Genomic DNA, 16,848 nt, shown 5'->3' on the forward strand with positions numbered 1-16,848 from the left:
AAAACCAGCCCCTGGGAACGCTGTCTCTGACTGTACCTAGTGGTTACAGCAGTGCCTGACTTTATCGCAGAAACAACTTTGTTCAGTGTCTCAGTTAAAGCATACGGTACTATCAGCAGAGTTATACTTGGATGATTCACGTAGAAGACAGTGAATCTTGTTAACAAGGGGAATGAAACACATGGTTGTAAGGCAGAGCAGTCAATAGCACCAACACAAAAGTGTTAAGAAGGTGGAAAATGCGTGCAAAACTGCACCAGTAAGACCCATGGATGGACAAAATCCAGAGCACTATCTTACAGGGCTAGCACACATGGTAGCTGAGTGCATGGAACAAGAGTTGGGTATACAGAGATCCAAATAACAGAAGAATGTTTTGGACTCATCAGGTTTGTGAAAAAATGCCTTACCAATCTGTCAACTGTTACATACGATGAGACAAACAGAATGTAATTTAAGACTCTAAGACTCTATTGATCATGTTCACCTGGATAGTGCGCAGGTAGCTGACACACGAGATCCATCCTTTCTTGCAGCCTGCAAATACAGGGTAGCAATACTACAAACACAACAAACAGAGCATGCAGTGTAAAAGCAATAAGGTAGCAATACTACAAACATAAAAAACAGAGCATGCAGTGTAAAAGCAATACATTTCTTGCTGCCTTGAGCCAACTCTTCTTCTCAGTCCATCAGCAAGGAGCTAAACTACCTGCTCAAACCTGAGCAATCAAAGCATCCATGTTTGAGAAACTTCTACAGCTGCTTTTGCTTGCCAAATATCATGGGACTTTCTCCTCTCTGTTGTCAGTCTCTATTATAATTTCATTTTCTTCTTTTCTGGAAAAGCCTGCTCTGAATGCTTCAGGAGCTGCTCTGTCTGGCCAAGCAATAGGACGGTGACGACAGTAGATAAAGGACATGTGAATTAGTCATACTGCAACTTGATCATATTTGTACCAAATACGTTACAAAAACACAGCACAGAGACCACCACAGGAAATTTTGCGTTCTACATATTTAAAGTAAAGGACAATTGGGTTAATACTTCGTTAAAATACAGATGATTACATTTATTTGCTGCTTCACTGTGATTCTCATGGTGAAAAAAAACATGTAGTCCTCTCACATCTGTTAATTTGCTACTGTGCCCAGCCTCACTGACTTTAATGGAATTACTCAGGCTACTTAATTCAAGCCCATGTTACAGGAAAGAATTAACACAGGGCACCAGCAGAGACTTCTTTGACTCATAGAGACCTTTTTCCCCCTTTATAAATGCCATACCACACATTTTCTTAGACTAAAAAGGCATTTATTATAACAGTTTTATAAATCTTGTTGTCTGTCACTGTCAAATAGCTAACAAGGCTCACTTGAACACCAACATTTAGTATAAAACAGATGTTACAAAGCAATACTTTAGGGCATGCACTGATTGTAAAGTAGTCCCGTAGGTCACTGTAATTTCATTATGTATTCATCCAGTGTTATTTTTCCTGAAGAGACCTAGTGCATAAACACAAAGAAGTTTGGTGATTTCTTCTGCACTACAAAACCTCCGCTCTGCACTCCTGCCCAACCCAATGCTCGCTGGCTTCACCTGGATGCTGGGAATTGGCAGACAGAATGGAGCGTGGCATAAAGGATGCAGAACACCACTGAACACTATAGTTACAAGTTGCTTATTTGTACGTTTTATCTGCATATTAGTCTTGAGAACGCCGAACAAAGTCAGAAGGTGGAGATGACATTTCAGGTTCAGCCGTTACACTTTGGAATACAAAACAAGTGGCAAGAGTTCACAGAGTTACGACAGCCTGCTTACTTGCAAAGAGGTTAAAGCAAACCAGACCTCAGGATACATAAATCAGAAATAACAAGGCATACCAGGCATCTGTTTTAACCTAAACAGAGCTCATGATACTTTAAATATACTAACAAAATATATCTGCCTACATAAAGGCTGGGGACATCACACAAATGTCAGGGTCCCACCACTTCATCTTTCTAATGAGTTAATAGGTTTGGAATTTGATCTTTGACTCTCTGTGTCAAGACTTGAATAATACTTCCAGTTTTAAAAAATCTATCGTGGTAGTTTTTTTCTATGTCAACATTTATCACTCATTTCCTATCACCAGCTGTGAAAAACTGAAAAATAAGTCATTGCTTTATATGTGAGCAGTCAAGTATTTCAGAAGCAGATATCATATTCTGGAGTTAAATAACAGAAATTATAATTCCTCCTACATTTAACTATGGCATCTGTGCTTCCCTTCCTACTATCCTAATACTCTATGACAATATTATCTTGACTTATTGAACTTATACTTGTTTCATCTTGTTTGGAAAAAGTGAAAATAATACTTTAATAAGACAAATGTGAGGTTAATTTTTGTACTGAAGAAAGTGACAGAAGTTTAGTATAAAAGAACTGCAAACATAATAACCACACAAGTAACATCTTGGGGTTTTGTGTTTGTTTGGGGTTTTTTTCTGGATAATTCTGCCTTACAAAAATCAGCTAGGAGTCAGGGAACATGTAGGATTCTGTGTTTTGTCTTCAAAGCAGAATCTAGCTTTAGTTTTTAGACTCTCTTGTTTAATTCTCAGACTTTACAGACACACAACCTTACCATCAGCAAAATCACATTGCTTAAATATTAATTCTGTGAAGAATATTTTTCACTAATCTAAACTTTGCAGATCACCGTTGTGAAAAATCAGCAGAGATATTTTTATTCCTTGGCACACAACCTAAGTCAATTGTTTGTTTATTTAGTCTTGTACCAATACCATCTTATGAAATTGAACTGAGTGACGCCAAGTCTAAGAGAGAGATGTGAAACTAAATTAGCCAACACATTGCAATCACTAGTTGCCATAAAATGTTTGCTTCCCTGAGTAAGCACTGGAGCCATAAAAGATTTACAGCTGCTCAGCACTTCTGAAAAATCCAATTACTTCTTTAGAAACGTAAATATGAATTTGATTAAGTATCATTTAGAAACAGCTCAGAAAAGGACTGCTAATTCTGTAATGCTCTTAAGTCTATAAAGAGCACAACACCTTTACAGAAAATTTCTTAAGAATGCCACATGAAAGTTCACATTGTAAGGACAATCCTAAATAGCCCCTAATTGCAGATCAGAAAGAGCTTATACGGAGCAGCAGCTGTTCTAAGACACAGGCTGTGAAGTCCTGCACGTATTCCAACCTCACACTGGTTTGAAAGAACATTCCTACTTAGATAAGAAACACAGAAGGAGGGAGAAAGCAACAATTGTGAATGACTATGAAGCTGTGTCAGGGGAAGTTCAGACAGGACATTAGGAAAGGTTCTTCTCTGGGAGAGTTTCCTGCCACTGGAACAGGCTCCCCAGGGAACCAGTCGTGGCACCAAGCCTGGCTGAGTTCAAGGAGCGTCTGGATGATGTGCTTAGTCATATGGTTTGGTTTTAGGCAGTTCTGTGAGGAGCAGGGAGTTGGACTGTAAGATCCTTATGGGTCCCTTCCAACCTGAGATATTCTATGAGTCTATGAGTGCAATTCAAATTACTTAGCATCCAAGGAAAAAAAATCTGCCCCTTTCCTTACAGCAGATTCATTGCTATTGCCAAGTCATACACAGATTTTCAAAGCAACTAATGTCTTTTAAGTCTGCATGTTCACACCTTTCAACTCCACAAGCTGCACACATCCTCCTCGACATTTCAAAATTACACTGCTTTTGCCTCACTATCTGAGCCCAAATTAGAGAAGTTAAATAACCAGGTTCAAGTATACATAATTTTACCAAACCCACTGTGGAAATAAAAAATAAAAAAAAAAAAAGTTACCAAAGCGATTATTTCATACTAATAAAACAGGTTTAGAAAAGGAAGGCTTACCTAAATCTTACTCTGCATCTGCAAAAATCAGATACCTCAGCATCCAAATTGCATAGAGCTAACTAGATACCAAAAAAATGTGAGAAGTTGACATATGCTAAAAATACCCCTGTTTTTTAGGAGCTTTCGTACATAGGAAATCAAGATTTTCTTTAAAACCTTCCAGTTTGATCCACACCTGTCCTGGGCAGGCTGAGGGAGAGCTGCCCTAACACTCCGCTACAGAAATACCCATAATGAAATTTTCATTAGAGGAAATAGATAATGTAGAATGAAAGCTGTTAAGGAGAGATTTAGAGCCTCCATCTTTGATACTCAAACTGCAACAAGCAGGGAGTACCTGCTCACTGGCCATTTGGCAAACTCCCTCACTGCACTACTGCCTACAGGGTCTGGACAGGTTTCCATACCCCTGAAGGCCAGGTGAAGCTTGAGGCTCTTACCCCAGCATCTGATGGGAGTAGACATCTTGCAGCATAGTCTGACCTTGAGCCCACATCAGCCCTTACACAGTTAGGACCTGCATGAAAGCTAAATTCTCACTGCAGTCAGACTCTGCTCCTTCTCCTTACATCAAGGAATTTCTTATGATAAAGAGTGGCAGGCATGCTCTGCCACATGTAAACTCATACAAAAATAGAAAGTATGGCTAAACCATTAACCCTTCCTTGTCATTCATCCTTACTACTAGTCTCTCCACCTTTCTGTCCCAGACTACTTGATGTCACCAATACCTCACTGTGTAACATTCAAGCAAACTGCTTTGCTAGTCTCATTACATGCTGTGGAGTCAGGGTTGAAATGGAGGATGCCAATTCATAAAAGTTTGCACATCCACAGCTCCATGAAGCACTGAAATACTGTAATGTTTGCACGTGTTTCTGATTCTTTCATAAATCTAAGGCTCTATACAAAGTCATACTTCGTACAAAATATCACCACTCACAATAGTTACCTCTGAAAATAAGTGATATTAGATCTTTTGTAATTCTCTGAAATACGTATTTCCTTCTTCTAAAGCTACTACCCAATGCTTTTCATTGGGAAAACTATTTGGAGACATTTAAAAAAAAGGAGGGGGGAAGTACACCTGCTACAGAACACTGTGGCAAATCAGTGAAACCAGCAAGTCACAAAATGCAATTTAAATACTAATAAAAGTTACAGTTTGCATATAAAATTTAATTTTGCCTCTACAGTACTGCAAGCTGCCAACTTCCAGTAGGCCCAGAAAAGACCTGAAAGACCAGACAGAGGGTCTGTTCTCTAAAAGGAGAATAATTTGCTTCTTTGTAAACGTCTGATGCATTGGAGGGATTTGAAAGTAAGGAAAAGACAGAAAAAAGACCCCAGGGAGACCTGTGTCTTCCCTAAAACTTATAGCAATCATTTACTTACAAATAACTGAAGTATCATCAGTGACACAGATGTCTAACTGTGACCTGGAAAATTGTGAAGACAGCTGTGTGTCATTCCTCGTTACCTACTAACTCCTCTTTACAGCTGGGCTAAGACTTCTCAGGATCACCTCATTAAATAACATAAGGCATCTGTGGAAACAGGGACAGGACATAGACTGATGACAAGGAGCATGGTACTTTTCAAAGGAAGACAAAGCATAAACACTCACAGCAAGAACACTTTCTGGCGAAAGAATCGTAGAATGGTTTAGGTTGGAAGGGACATTAAAGATCATCTCATTCCAACACCCCTGCTATGGGCAGGGACCCCTTCCACTAGACCAGGCTGCTCAAAGTCCCATCCATTCTGGCCTGGAACACTTTCAAGGATGGGGCATCCACAACTTCCTAGGAAACATGTTCCAGTGCCTCACCACCCTCAGAGTAAAGAATTTCTTATATCTTATCTATGTCTACCCTCTGGCAGTTTAAAACCCTTTGCCCCTTGTCCTATCACTGCATGACCTTGTAAAAAGTCCCTCTTCAGCTTTCTTGTAGGGCCCCTCTAGGTACTGGAAAGTGTTCTAAGGTGTCCCCAGAGCCTTCTTGTCTCCAAGCTGAACAGTCCCAACTCTCTCAGCCTGTCCTCATGGGAGCAGGGCTTCAGTCCTCTTCTAGACTCGTTCCAGCAGGTCTACATCCTTCATATGTTGGGACCCCAGAGCTGTATGCAGCACTGCAGGTGGTGTCTCACAAGAGCAGAGGGGCAGAATCACCTCCCTTGACCTGCTGCTCACAATTCTTTGGATGCAGCCCAGAATACAGTTGGCTTTCTGGGATGCAAGCGCACTTTGCCAGCTCATGTTGAGCTTCTTGTCAACAAGAAGATATGCAATATTTAAGAGATTTGGTGTAGGATGGGTCGTGCTGTTTGTTATTTCCACTTTGCAGTAGATATTCATTACACTGGAGGCAGTTGCAGAGCTCTTTCTGGTTCAGACCCAGGATACAGTGCCCCAGGCAAGCTTCAAGACCACTGCCTTGGTGGCATGTTGGACACCATGCCCCAGTCATTCTCTAATCCCTGTGGTGAAAACTGGGAAAGCCAGCACCAAACACAGCTTTGACAACATTTCACCCCATCTGGGGGTTTCCTCAGGTTAGGGAGGCCACAACTGTTTATGTTTTTGCTATCCAAATATTGCAAAACCAATCAAGAAGGCCAAGAAAGCCACAGAGGGATTTCAGACTTTTCTCATCAACATGTTATCTTTCGAAACCTGAGTATTTCCCTTCTACTAACAGAATTTTGAAGATGGCATCACCCTGTATCCAATGACATTATCAAATCAGTTAGGCTTTTTTTTTTTTTGAGGGGGAAAATCATTTAGCATCTCACCGATACCTAAAAATACACATCGCTATTTGATTCCAGCAAAGAAAAAAAATTACTTTCTGAGAGTCGGTTCTCTCCACTCATTTTTCTCTCTCTTCTAGCCTGCTTATTATTAATGTAATTTCAGGCCCAGCTTATTATTTATAGCAGGGTGCCAGTCAGACACTACAGTCAAAAAACAAGGTCCCTTTGCAATAGGCACTGTCACAAATATAAGCAACTGACTTCTCCTCCAAGTAACTTAGAAACTTTAAGTGTAAAATGTTCTAGATAAGATGGACAGAATGAACAGAGGATGATAATATGGTTAACATCACAAGCAATGGTCACAACTGAATTTTGTTCTGCACGGAAAAAACCCTATTCAAGGACACTAATTAATACCATATGGTCTTTACCAGTTCTATCTTTCTAATTAGTAACCGCACTTAAAATTCCAAAGGACACCATACTCTAAACATGCCCTTTCTAAATGCTATGCCTTTGTATTAGGTCACTGTATGACAATTCCCAGAATTAAAGCACTTTAGAAATTTATTCTTTAACAGTTATTTGCTAGTAGTCACACTAAGGAAACTAAAAACTATTTGGAGAAGGAAATATCTGCCTCCTTTTCCAAAGCCTTTTCTTCCAGTTCGTGTTGGTAACCATTAATTAGCAAAAAAAATTTAAAAAACTATTTAAAATGCCATAATCACTTAAAAAAAAACTTTGAAGACTGTCACTTTGTAGTAATTTTGTATGACAGCAATCCATTCTGTTTTTCAATATTAAAAAGAAAAAAAAAGGCAAAACACTTGAAAACCAGAATACCTGCCATGACAAGTGGGTTTGTGTATACTCACACAAACTTTAAGACACACCAAGTATCATGCAAAGTTAAATACCACTGAGCTAAAGAACCTTCATTTCTCTTATCGCCTTTTTCTTTTCAGATTTCATCCCAACTAGTAATTTCTAAACAGTCATACCCTTCTTTGTTTGTCAACTTGAATTTCATATTCCTGGTTTTCCCACTCTGAAGAGCAACTCTCAGACAAACTCAGTGCCAAACTGAACCATGAGTTGAAATGCCAAATAATAGATTGTTTTGCTGCTCACTGTGGCTTTTTATTGCCTCCCCTTTGATTAGAAATACTTTATTAGGCTAATTAAGTACTTTGAAGCTTGGATGAAAGTTTTTATAGCAGTGCACATTTCTGCTACTTCAACAAGAGAAAAATACGATGACAAAAATACCAGACAGGGCACTGCCAAGTAATCTGAAAACGAAATAAAAATTAATTTGCTGTTGCTTTAGATCCTGAACTTTAAACACATTGGACTCCATATATGTAGAAAGCAGATTGACATGTGTCACACAATTTTACCTCGGTATTATTATTGTCACCTATAACATGCCTCTGTGCTTGGGCCCAGCCAGGCTATCCTAAATCCAGCACTGTATTAAAAAAAGAAAAGAGGAGCCAAAACGTGTTTCCATCCTACTTCAGTACCCTTAAATTAATAAACTAGCCTTTTAGTGGGTCATCAGGTAAATGCCTGAAAATAAAACAGTAAATACAAGGCCATAAACTAAAGCCACCCTCAGGCTCTGGAGACAGAACTGCAGTATCTCAGCTGCCTACAAATTAGCACAAAGGAGAAAGAATTTACCCTAATGATTTCTTCACTTCAAGTGATTGCTGAACATAAAGCTCATTATCCAGGCTTCAGCTCATCTGCTCCAGCCAATCTTAGGGCTAAATTATAGAGCCACTGTGAACCAAAGCTGACCTTCCTTATTAGGTGGTCCCCACTATATACTTCATCAGGTGATGAGTAAGTTAACCAGCTTGAGAGAAGTAATTTATACTAAATACTATATCCATTTTTAAAATTAACTTCATTCTGAATTTCTCTTCCCTCTCTTGAACTCTAGTTCACTAATTTTAAGTGAACAAATCTTTAAAGACATCAATGAAAGTATAAAATACTAACCAATCTTTTAGTTGAAACAGCAATGTGTTTGTGATGAAGATAAATTAATTTTAAATCTAAGCCATATACCTTAGTCATAGATTTGAAGAATGCTGAGCCTAAAAAAAATTACTCTACAAACTTCAGTCTGTGAATAACAATGCAAACCCAGCAAAGTTAGTTAATCATTTTATACTCTATGCTGCAATGAGAATAGCAAGGAGCTCCATCATATACTTTACCAGATCCTCTGTTACAGAGTCCTCAAGCCTATCACATTAGATAAAACTTTGGCACTATTTAGATTTTAATTCTATTTAAATAGAATTTTAATGCAAGTTGGAAAGTAAATGAGTAACCTCATCTAAGCACATTCGGCTACTACATGTAGACATGTGTCATACACTTCCTATTTTGTGAAGAACAGAAATTCCCCATACAAAGTTTTTCATAATATTCTGTGGCTCATACATGCATTTTGACACTTTCCATTACTGTAATATTTAGCATTCATCTTCTAATATTTATTGGTGATTAAAAAAAACTCATGTATTTCCTCTTTAGCTCATCTTTTTCCACAGTAACTACATTTTAGAAATGATTTGATGAACTAAAGATACAGCTCTTATTAATCTTATTAATCCCTGTCTTTCCTTACAAATAATCTCAATTATATTTTCATTTCTTTGTAACTTAACACCAGCTGCCCATAGTCACCCTTAACACAAACAGGATATAGAGGCATACAACACAGAAAAACAGATTACCTCATATTACTGCACAACTACTTAAAAATGTATTTACATGTCAGCAAAATTACTGTTTTCCATATAAAAACTGATTTAGTCTATTGGGAGGACATCCTATGGCTTGTTGGGAACTTCTGTATTCTGCATGTTTTACACACGATTTTCCTATGTATCGAGAATTTATATTGCTGTATTCTCCCTTCTCCTTGTTTAAATAACTTTTTATCTCACTCTTAAAAGAATTAGCCATTTCTTTCAAAAAGGCTGTTGAAACATTATTATTATTATAAAGACTTTCATCACCTCTTTTCCATTGAAAAAAAAAACCCATGCGAATGTTTGAATGTGCAAGTTTAGTTTTGGAAAGTACCGCAGCAAGTAAACTTTGATAAATATAAAACAAAAATTTTAAAAAAAAAAGTAAAAATTGGGAGTACTGTCCACTACTGCGGGGCAGGTTTTATACTGCTGTGTCGGTATTCAGACCTTCAGATCAGAAACTGCACTTGGAGTTGTGCTGTCTGTCTGCTCCAGCAGTACCAAACAGCATTACCATGTTTTCCCAAATCTGCTTTTTCGAAGCAAATTGGAAGGCAATTTTGTTATTTGATAAGATGTCCATCACTAAATTTGCCTAAACACACACACAGACACCCCTCCCAAACACGCATACACACACAGATTTTACAAAAGTCTCATTTTCTTTAAGCAAATAATCACAACACTGAATATATTCTCCTATGTGTTCACTGATTATTCTTAAATGATTTGGCACCACTCTGCCACTCAAAGGAGATGGTTATTTCATTCTTCTGAGAAGCTAACTATGTTCAAAAGCAGCTAGATGAGGATGGTGGTGTGATATAAACTCCAATAGAAAGATGCATCGTCCATCCGTATAGCAGTCCATCCTGAGAAACTTCCACTGACAAATTCTTGCTATTTTCCATTGGTCATGGGGTTCCCATCAATAAATAGAAGGTCAGTGCAACAATGAGGAGCAAGCAGAATGGAGAAGAGAAGGTCTGATAGGCAGCTGATGGCATGAAAATATCTTCATACTTGTAAATACTGACAACACGCTCTGATACGGGTGGTGAGTCTATATCATGGCGAGTTATGGAACCTTTAACAGGCAAGGGCAGAAAGAAATAATGTCAGATGCATTTCTTTTCTGTACCTCTACCCAAGAAACAGGTAGACAGGCAGGTAATTTTCAAACCTACAGGAGCATGCAATGTTACACTGTCAGTGAGTAGGGTCATTTCTTTGCTTTCTGAAATTAAACTTCTGAATAAAACAAATTAAATTCAAGCAAACAAGAAACATCCTGCAAAGGAATCGAGAACTTCTAGTTATGAAGTTCTTCTAAATTTAGCTTTGGGCAGTGGGGATAGTAGCTATATGGCCAAGAAAACACAACATGCTGGACTTGTCTTGCTTTTTATCTTTTTTCAAGCCTCATGCTGCCAGAAGTTTAGTTAATTAAAAATCAAAAGAGGGTCTACTAAGAATAATGTGATTGAAAGACATTTATCAATTTTAGCACCTCAGTTCTGTAGGTAACACAGAAATCAACTTACCCTGGATTGCTGGGCCCCAAGCAAACAGGTAATACCAACTCAAGTGCAGATCTACGATGGTTTCCTCTCGGGGAACATATACAGGACGCTTGAATCGACACGTGACACGATTGTTTTCAAAAACCCCTTCTTCATCTCTAGCAGGATTCCTCTGGATTTCTTTAGCCCACTGACCGACATTATAGAAGTGGTGTATTCGGACCCTGCCGTTATCATCATGAACACAAGCCATGACATCATCTCCTCCCTACAAGGTAAGAACAAATCAGAAGATGGAAAACAACAGAGCCATAAGGCATTTCCTCATTTATGCATATAATTTTGGTTATTCAAAACTAATCAAGACCTGGGACTCTCCTTTCTAAGCTACGTATACACAAATATTTGTTTCCCCAACCAGGTGTCTCCAATCTGACTGAAAAGCACATGAGTGGATATAGTATTTACTTACCCTTACTGTCACTGAATTCTCCTTTGAATCTTTCTAAGAGTTATTTTACCTAACATATATCATTGAATTCTCCTTTGAATATTTCTAAGAGTTATTTTACCTAACATATATAACATATTTGTGAGACATGATATCACCCTGACATCACATAATTCATTGATGTGTGGAAGGGAGTTTTCTTTTGTTATTTGTCAAGTTCTGGGATCCGGCTTCATAAAAACTGACAGTCTCGAATCCTTCATGTGTACAAACCCCATTGCATTAAATCATGGACAGAAAACCAATATAGTTTAGTAAGACAGAGGAGATGAAGCTACTACAGATGAGCAAATAATAGCATAAATTACAGTAAGTCTTTTCTAGTCTCATGTTTGCTTAAGGCAACATCACTTCCCATATCTCTTTTATCTCTTATAAGAAAATGAAAAATGTTCAGCATGTAATAACAGAATAGAGAGCACCGTAAGATACAAGCAAAAAGTAATCAATAATGTGCTTCCATTTAGCATAAACAGCCACCAAAGTTGGTTCTCCTTAGGCAAAAAAACAACAGACAGAAGGAAGTGTGAGACAATTACTTGTAAAGGTCATTCACAGAAAACTAGTAAAGCAGTTGCTACAACAGTTACTCAGGGCCACCGCCAAAGTGGAGGAGCACTCTATCTCTCAGGGAGGAACATTAACTTTAGGAGTACCAACTCACAGAAGCCTTAGCATCAAGAACCATTAAAACACTGTCCAAGCTGGATGAGTGGCATTTGACTGACCACCACTGCCACAACTATGGCTGGTGCATGCACTAGATACAGGCCCTGCTCCTCCTGTACTCACCTTGCTGATGTGCCATACTGCTGACAGACAGGATGCTTGCTAGTGTGGTCATCCCTCAGCTCTTTGTTACAGTGCAAAGAGAGAAAAAGGGTGCATTTCAGCTCTCTGGGAATCTTGCTATGTCTATTTGTAAAAGATGTGCCAAAAGTGAGGGGGAAGGGACGACTAGGTAAAACACACACCTGATCAGTTTCTGCACCTTGGTGCTACTGCAGGCTGCCTTTCCAGCCTGTCTTGAGACTATCATTGTTCTCCGTAACTTATTTTCCAAGTTAAATTTTTTATACATCTGAGCACAAATCCCTCATTTGTAAGTACAAAGAGGCAAAATAAAGATGTTTTCACATAAAAGAAAAAAACAAAAAGGAAAGAAAAAAGCATTCTGAATCTCAGTTAACAGAATGACATTACAAAATCCTGCCAAGGCACAAAAGCCTGCAAGTGGAAAAGTATGATGTTATTTGAGCCAAAGAAATAGGTCACAGGACTTCAAAAAAATCCATTGAGGACACAAAATAGGTTCTTTTCCTGCCCTTCTGCAGCTATCCAGGCCACACCATTTTGATTAAGGCCTCCAAAGCACAGCCCGTTTCTCACAGCTAAGCTGTTGTGACCCAGAGCTACTTCACCGTCAAAGCCTGCACTTCCCAGGACACCAAAACATCCTTTTGGAAGTTATGAAAAAGGATGAAGTCAGCAGGGGAACAAGAGAGGAAGAGAGATGCTAGCTAGTTTGGTCTAGCTGACTGATGGGCATTATATGATGTACACAGCAATTTTGGAAGCAACTGACTGATGGGCATTATGATGTACACAGCAATTTTGGAAGCAAACCCTTTTACTTTACACTTACTTTATTCTTCTTAGCAGAAACTCAGACTTAACACATGGCTTGGTGTGCCTGGGACAAAAGGTAACACCTGCTTTCCCAGTGGCTGATGAGGGCAGTGGGACTCTGAGAAAATGCTGTTAAGTCTTCCCATTCATTCCTGTAGGTTCTTGCCCAGGATGTATGAATCTTTTATTTTTTCAGACTAATACTTTCAGCTGTACAAGAAACAGTCCTTCCCGTTGACTTGTGATTTAGGATGTAGGCTCAGTATTGTTTTATATACTCAGGAGTGTTTCTGTATATAAACACTTACATTATAAACTACAGTTTAATCCTAAACATCTTACAAGGATCACAGACAAAACACCTTTGCATGAGTCACCCATTGTTCAGGTTTTTTAAAGTTCACATGGCACATGCTTCTGTTTTGCTCACTGAAGCTTTTGAATGAAAAAGTACAGGAATCAGCATAAAACTGAATCAAATAAAATCCAGGGGAGAGCAAAGAAATTTTAACAAAATTGAGTATGTATGAGTTTCTAGATTACGTATGTTTAAATTAGCAAGAGTCATCATAGAACATAGAATCAACCACATTGGAAAAGAGCTCCAAGATCATCGAGTCCAACCCTACTGTCGTTACTAGATCATGGCACTAAGTGCCACATCCAGTCTCATCTTGAAAACCTCCAGGGATGGTGAATCCACCACCTTCCTGGGCAGCCCATTCCAATGCCTGATTACTCTTTCCATAAAAAATCTCTTCCTAATATCCAACCTAAACCTCCCCTGGCAGAGCTTGAGTCTGTGCCCTCTTGTCCAACTGCTGGTTGCCTGGGAGAAGAGACCAACCCCCACCTGACTACAACCTCCTTTCAGGGAGTTGTAGAGGGTGATAAGGTCTCCCCTGAGCCTCCTCTTCTCCAGGCTAAACAACCCCAGCTCCCTCAGCCTCTCCTCATAGCACTTGTGCTCGAGTCCCTTCACCAGCCTCGTTGCTCTTCTCTGGACCTGCTCCAGCACCTCAATATCCTTCCTGAACTGAGGGGCCCAGAACTGTACACAATTTTCAAGGTGTGGCCTCACCAGCACCGAGTACGGGGTCAGAATCACCTCCCTGGTCCTGCTGACCACAGTGTTCCTGATCCAGACCTGAGCCAAAATTAGATAAATAACCAGGTTCAAGTTTACATTATTTTACCAAACCCACTGGAACAATACATATGAAAGAATCAAAAAGATTTCCAAAGTTTAACAGTGAAAGCCATATTTATACTGCTGAAAGTCAGCTGATTTACTGAAGAATAAAAATATTTGCTATTTAGTTCATGAGGTGCCTTTTAGCCAGGTTACACTGACACACAGGCAACAGGACAGTTCCACATGAATTGGCTTATCCCTGAGGGCTTTTCCAATAAAAGGCGAAAAGCTTGTAACTCGTAACAGAGCTAAACTGAAATGCTGTCGTAGTTCTCAGAGAAGAAGGGAAAGGAGATGTTAGGAAGGATGAAGCAGTTTTTCTGGGAGGCAGTAGGCCAGGCTTCTGCTCCCAGGGGCACTACTGAATGGTGCTTTGTTTTCAGCAAGTCAGTTTTTCCTTACATGCACTCCTTCTGACTGATCAAATATAAACCTTTTACATCCTGGCATGTAAAAGTGTGCATATCATCAACATGAAGAACTGTGCATGTCTTACCATTTTCTTGTCTGAGGAAAATCCCACTGCCACCCAGCCATCAGTGTCGGCACTCAGCTCAAATTCCACATCAGCTCCTATTCGACGGTAACTTAGAAAGTAGTCACACGTCTCCGCATTACATCCAGGTTTACCGTACCTAAATGGAATTGGAAATTGACATAACTTGCCCTTGAAATTTCCTGCTACGGAACTTCATTACATTTCTGCAAGACAAAAACCCTACAAGAACGTATTTTGGTATAATGGCAGTAAAACATACATTCTGCTATACATAAAGTACCATTAATTGAGTGTTTGTAATTATCTCTGTTTCAGTGTGAGAATGCATAGTATTTAAACAGTATGACAATTACAGCATTTACTCCTTGCTCTGTCTCTTTAAGTGCCTCATGAAAATACAGGAAATGTGAAAGAACTGTAGGTCCATTACTATGATGCATATCCTTAATCTAGTTTCCTTGAATAATATAGTTCATACTACAAAGGACATTCTTAAATAATAAATGCTTATTAAAATGAATATGGAACATCTACTAAAGTCTCAAATACCATCAGTCAGCATTTGTAAGCACAAACGTATCTGCACTCTTATCTTGGACTGACCTGAAGCATCCCTTGGTTCTTCCACAGTCATCCACTCTGATTTTTGCAAACGGATCCACAGGAGGAGCAGTAGGGATGTATAACCAAATTATTACTACATAAACCACAAAGAATAGAAAGCAATAATACTCCAGAGGAAGCATTCCAACAGCATTTACTTTGCTGATAACTGAGCCATTCGGATGAGGGACTCCTTTGTCACACACCAGCCCACTGCTCAGATGGTCCCACACCCAGGTACCACAGCAACACGTGCAACAGAACACAGTGCTTTCCTCAGGTTTCCTATTATTACTACATAAACCACAAAGAATAGAAAGCAATAATACTCCAGAGGAAGCATTCCAACAGCATTTACTTTGCTGATAACTGAGCCATTCGGATGAGGGACTCCTTTGTCACACACCAGCCCACTGCTCAGATGGTCCCACACCCAGGTACCACAGCAACACGTGCAACAGAACACAGTGCTTTCCTCAGGTTTCCTACATTCATCAAGGAGGGAGCAGAATGCTGCAGGGCAAAAGCTAATGTAAGGCAGCAGGACCATGGACCAGCACAGTCAACTAACAATTAGCGATCTCTGCTCAGCTATCTCTGTGCACACCTGGTCCCCTGAGGAAATCCATAAGGGAACTAAACCTGACTCCTTAGCCATAAATGACAGTATTAAGTATACATGCAGGCAGAGCACCAGATGCAGAGCCGTGGGAATGGATACCGAAAGGACTTATAACGCATCCTCCATTAAGAAGTAAAATAAAGCACACATTAATGTAAAAGGTAAGAAGAGTATCAAAACAGGGAATTGCCTGCAGTTACGGCTTGCACTCGCTTGTGAAGGCAGACCTAGGAGAGCTGGACAGCGAGTGTTACTATCCCAAGTAGTCCTGTCTGCTGCATGATAGTGCATCAAAGAGAAGTGAGAACGTTTGCAAACAGACCTGTTCTGTCTTGGCTTGGAGAAGCTGGTGTCTGTTGCATAAGCACAGACATTTTAATAGGATGTCCTTTTACTTAGCCAGCTGAAAACCAAAGTGCTATTTGTGAAGCTAGAAAGCCCTCTGAAAGTGCTTCATTGAGCAGGAACCAAACACAGTAGTTAGTCACAGCATCAGCAAACAAACGTTTGACCTACACAACTCTGGGCAACCAGGAGCCCTGATTAGCTTCTCCAGATTTCTGACAATGCCCATGGAGAGAGAAAGTATCCCTCATTTGCCTCCCCAGATTTCTGACAATGCCAACAGAAAGTATCCCTGATTTGCTTCCCCAGATTTCTGACAATGCCAACGGAGAGAGAAAGTATTCTGTAAGTTGCCAATGCAGCTCTGACAACTGCATCAGGGGCCTGGGTAAATTACCCAGCACAACGCACTGAGTTAGCAGCATCTCACAGCAGCCTGTAGCACAGTGCCACCGAAAGGCAGGTCACGCGACAGGAGACTCTCT

General features: G+C 39.6%; 1 protein-coding gene across 1 annotated transcript; it reads right to left on the reverse strand.

The window, feature by feature from the left end:
- Nucleotides 1–9,921: 9,921 nt before the first annotated feature.
- On the reverse strand, nucleotides 9,922–15,490 carry FRRS1L (ferric-chelate reductase 1-like; the record flags this gene model as incomplete). The annotated part of the gene is made up of 4 exons (XM_009069183.1): nucleotides 9,922–10,523; nucleotides 10,981–11,227; nucleotides 14,791–14,929; nucleotides 15,397–15,490. Coding segments are annotated over 4 exons (653 nt in total), but the record flags the coding sequence as incomplete, so codon positions are not given.
- Between the last annotated feature and the right edge of the window lie 1,358 nt (nucleotides 15,491–16,848).

The sequence above is a fragment of the Acanthisitta chloris genome, unplaced genomic scaffold, assembly GCF_000695815.1.
Source record: "Acanthisitta chloris isolate BGI_N310 unplaced genomic scaffold, ASM69581v1 scaffold13012, whole genome shotgun sequence".
Lineage (NCBI taxonomy): Eukaryota > Metazoa > Chordata > Aves > Passeriformes > Acanthisittidae > Acanthisitta > Acanthisitta chloris.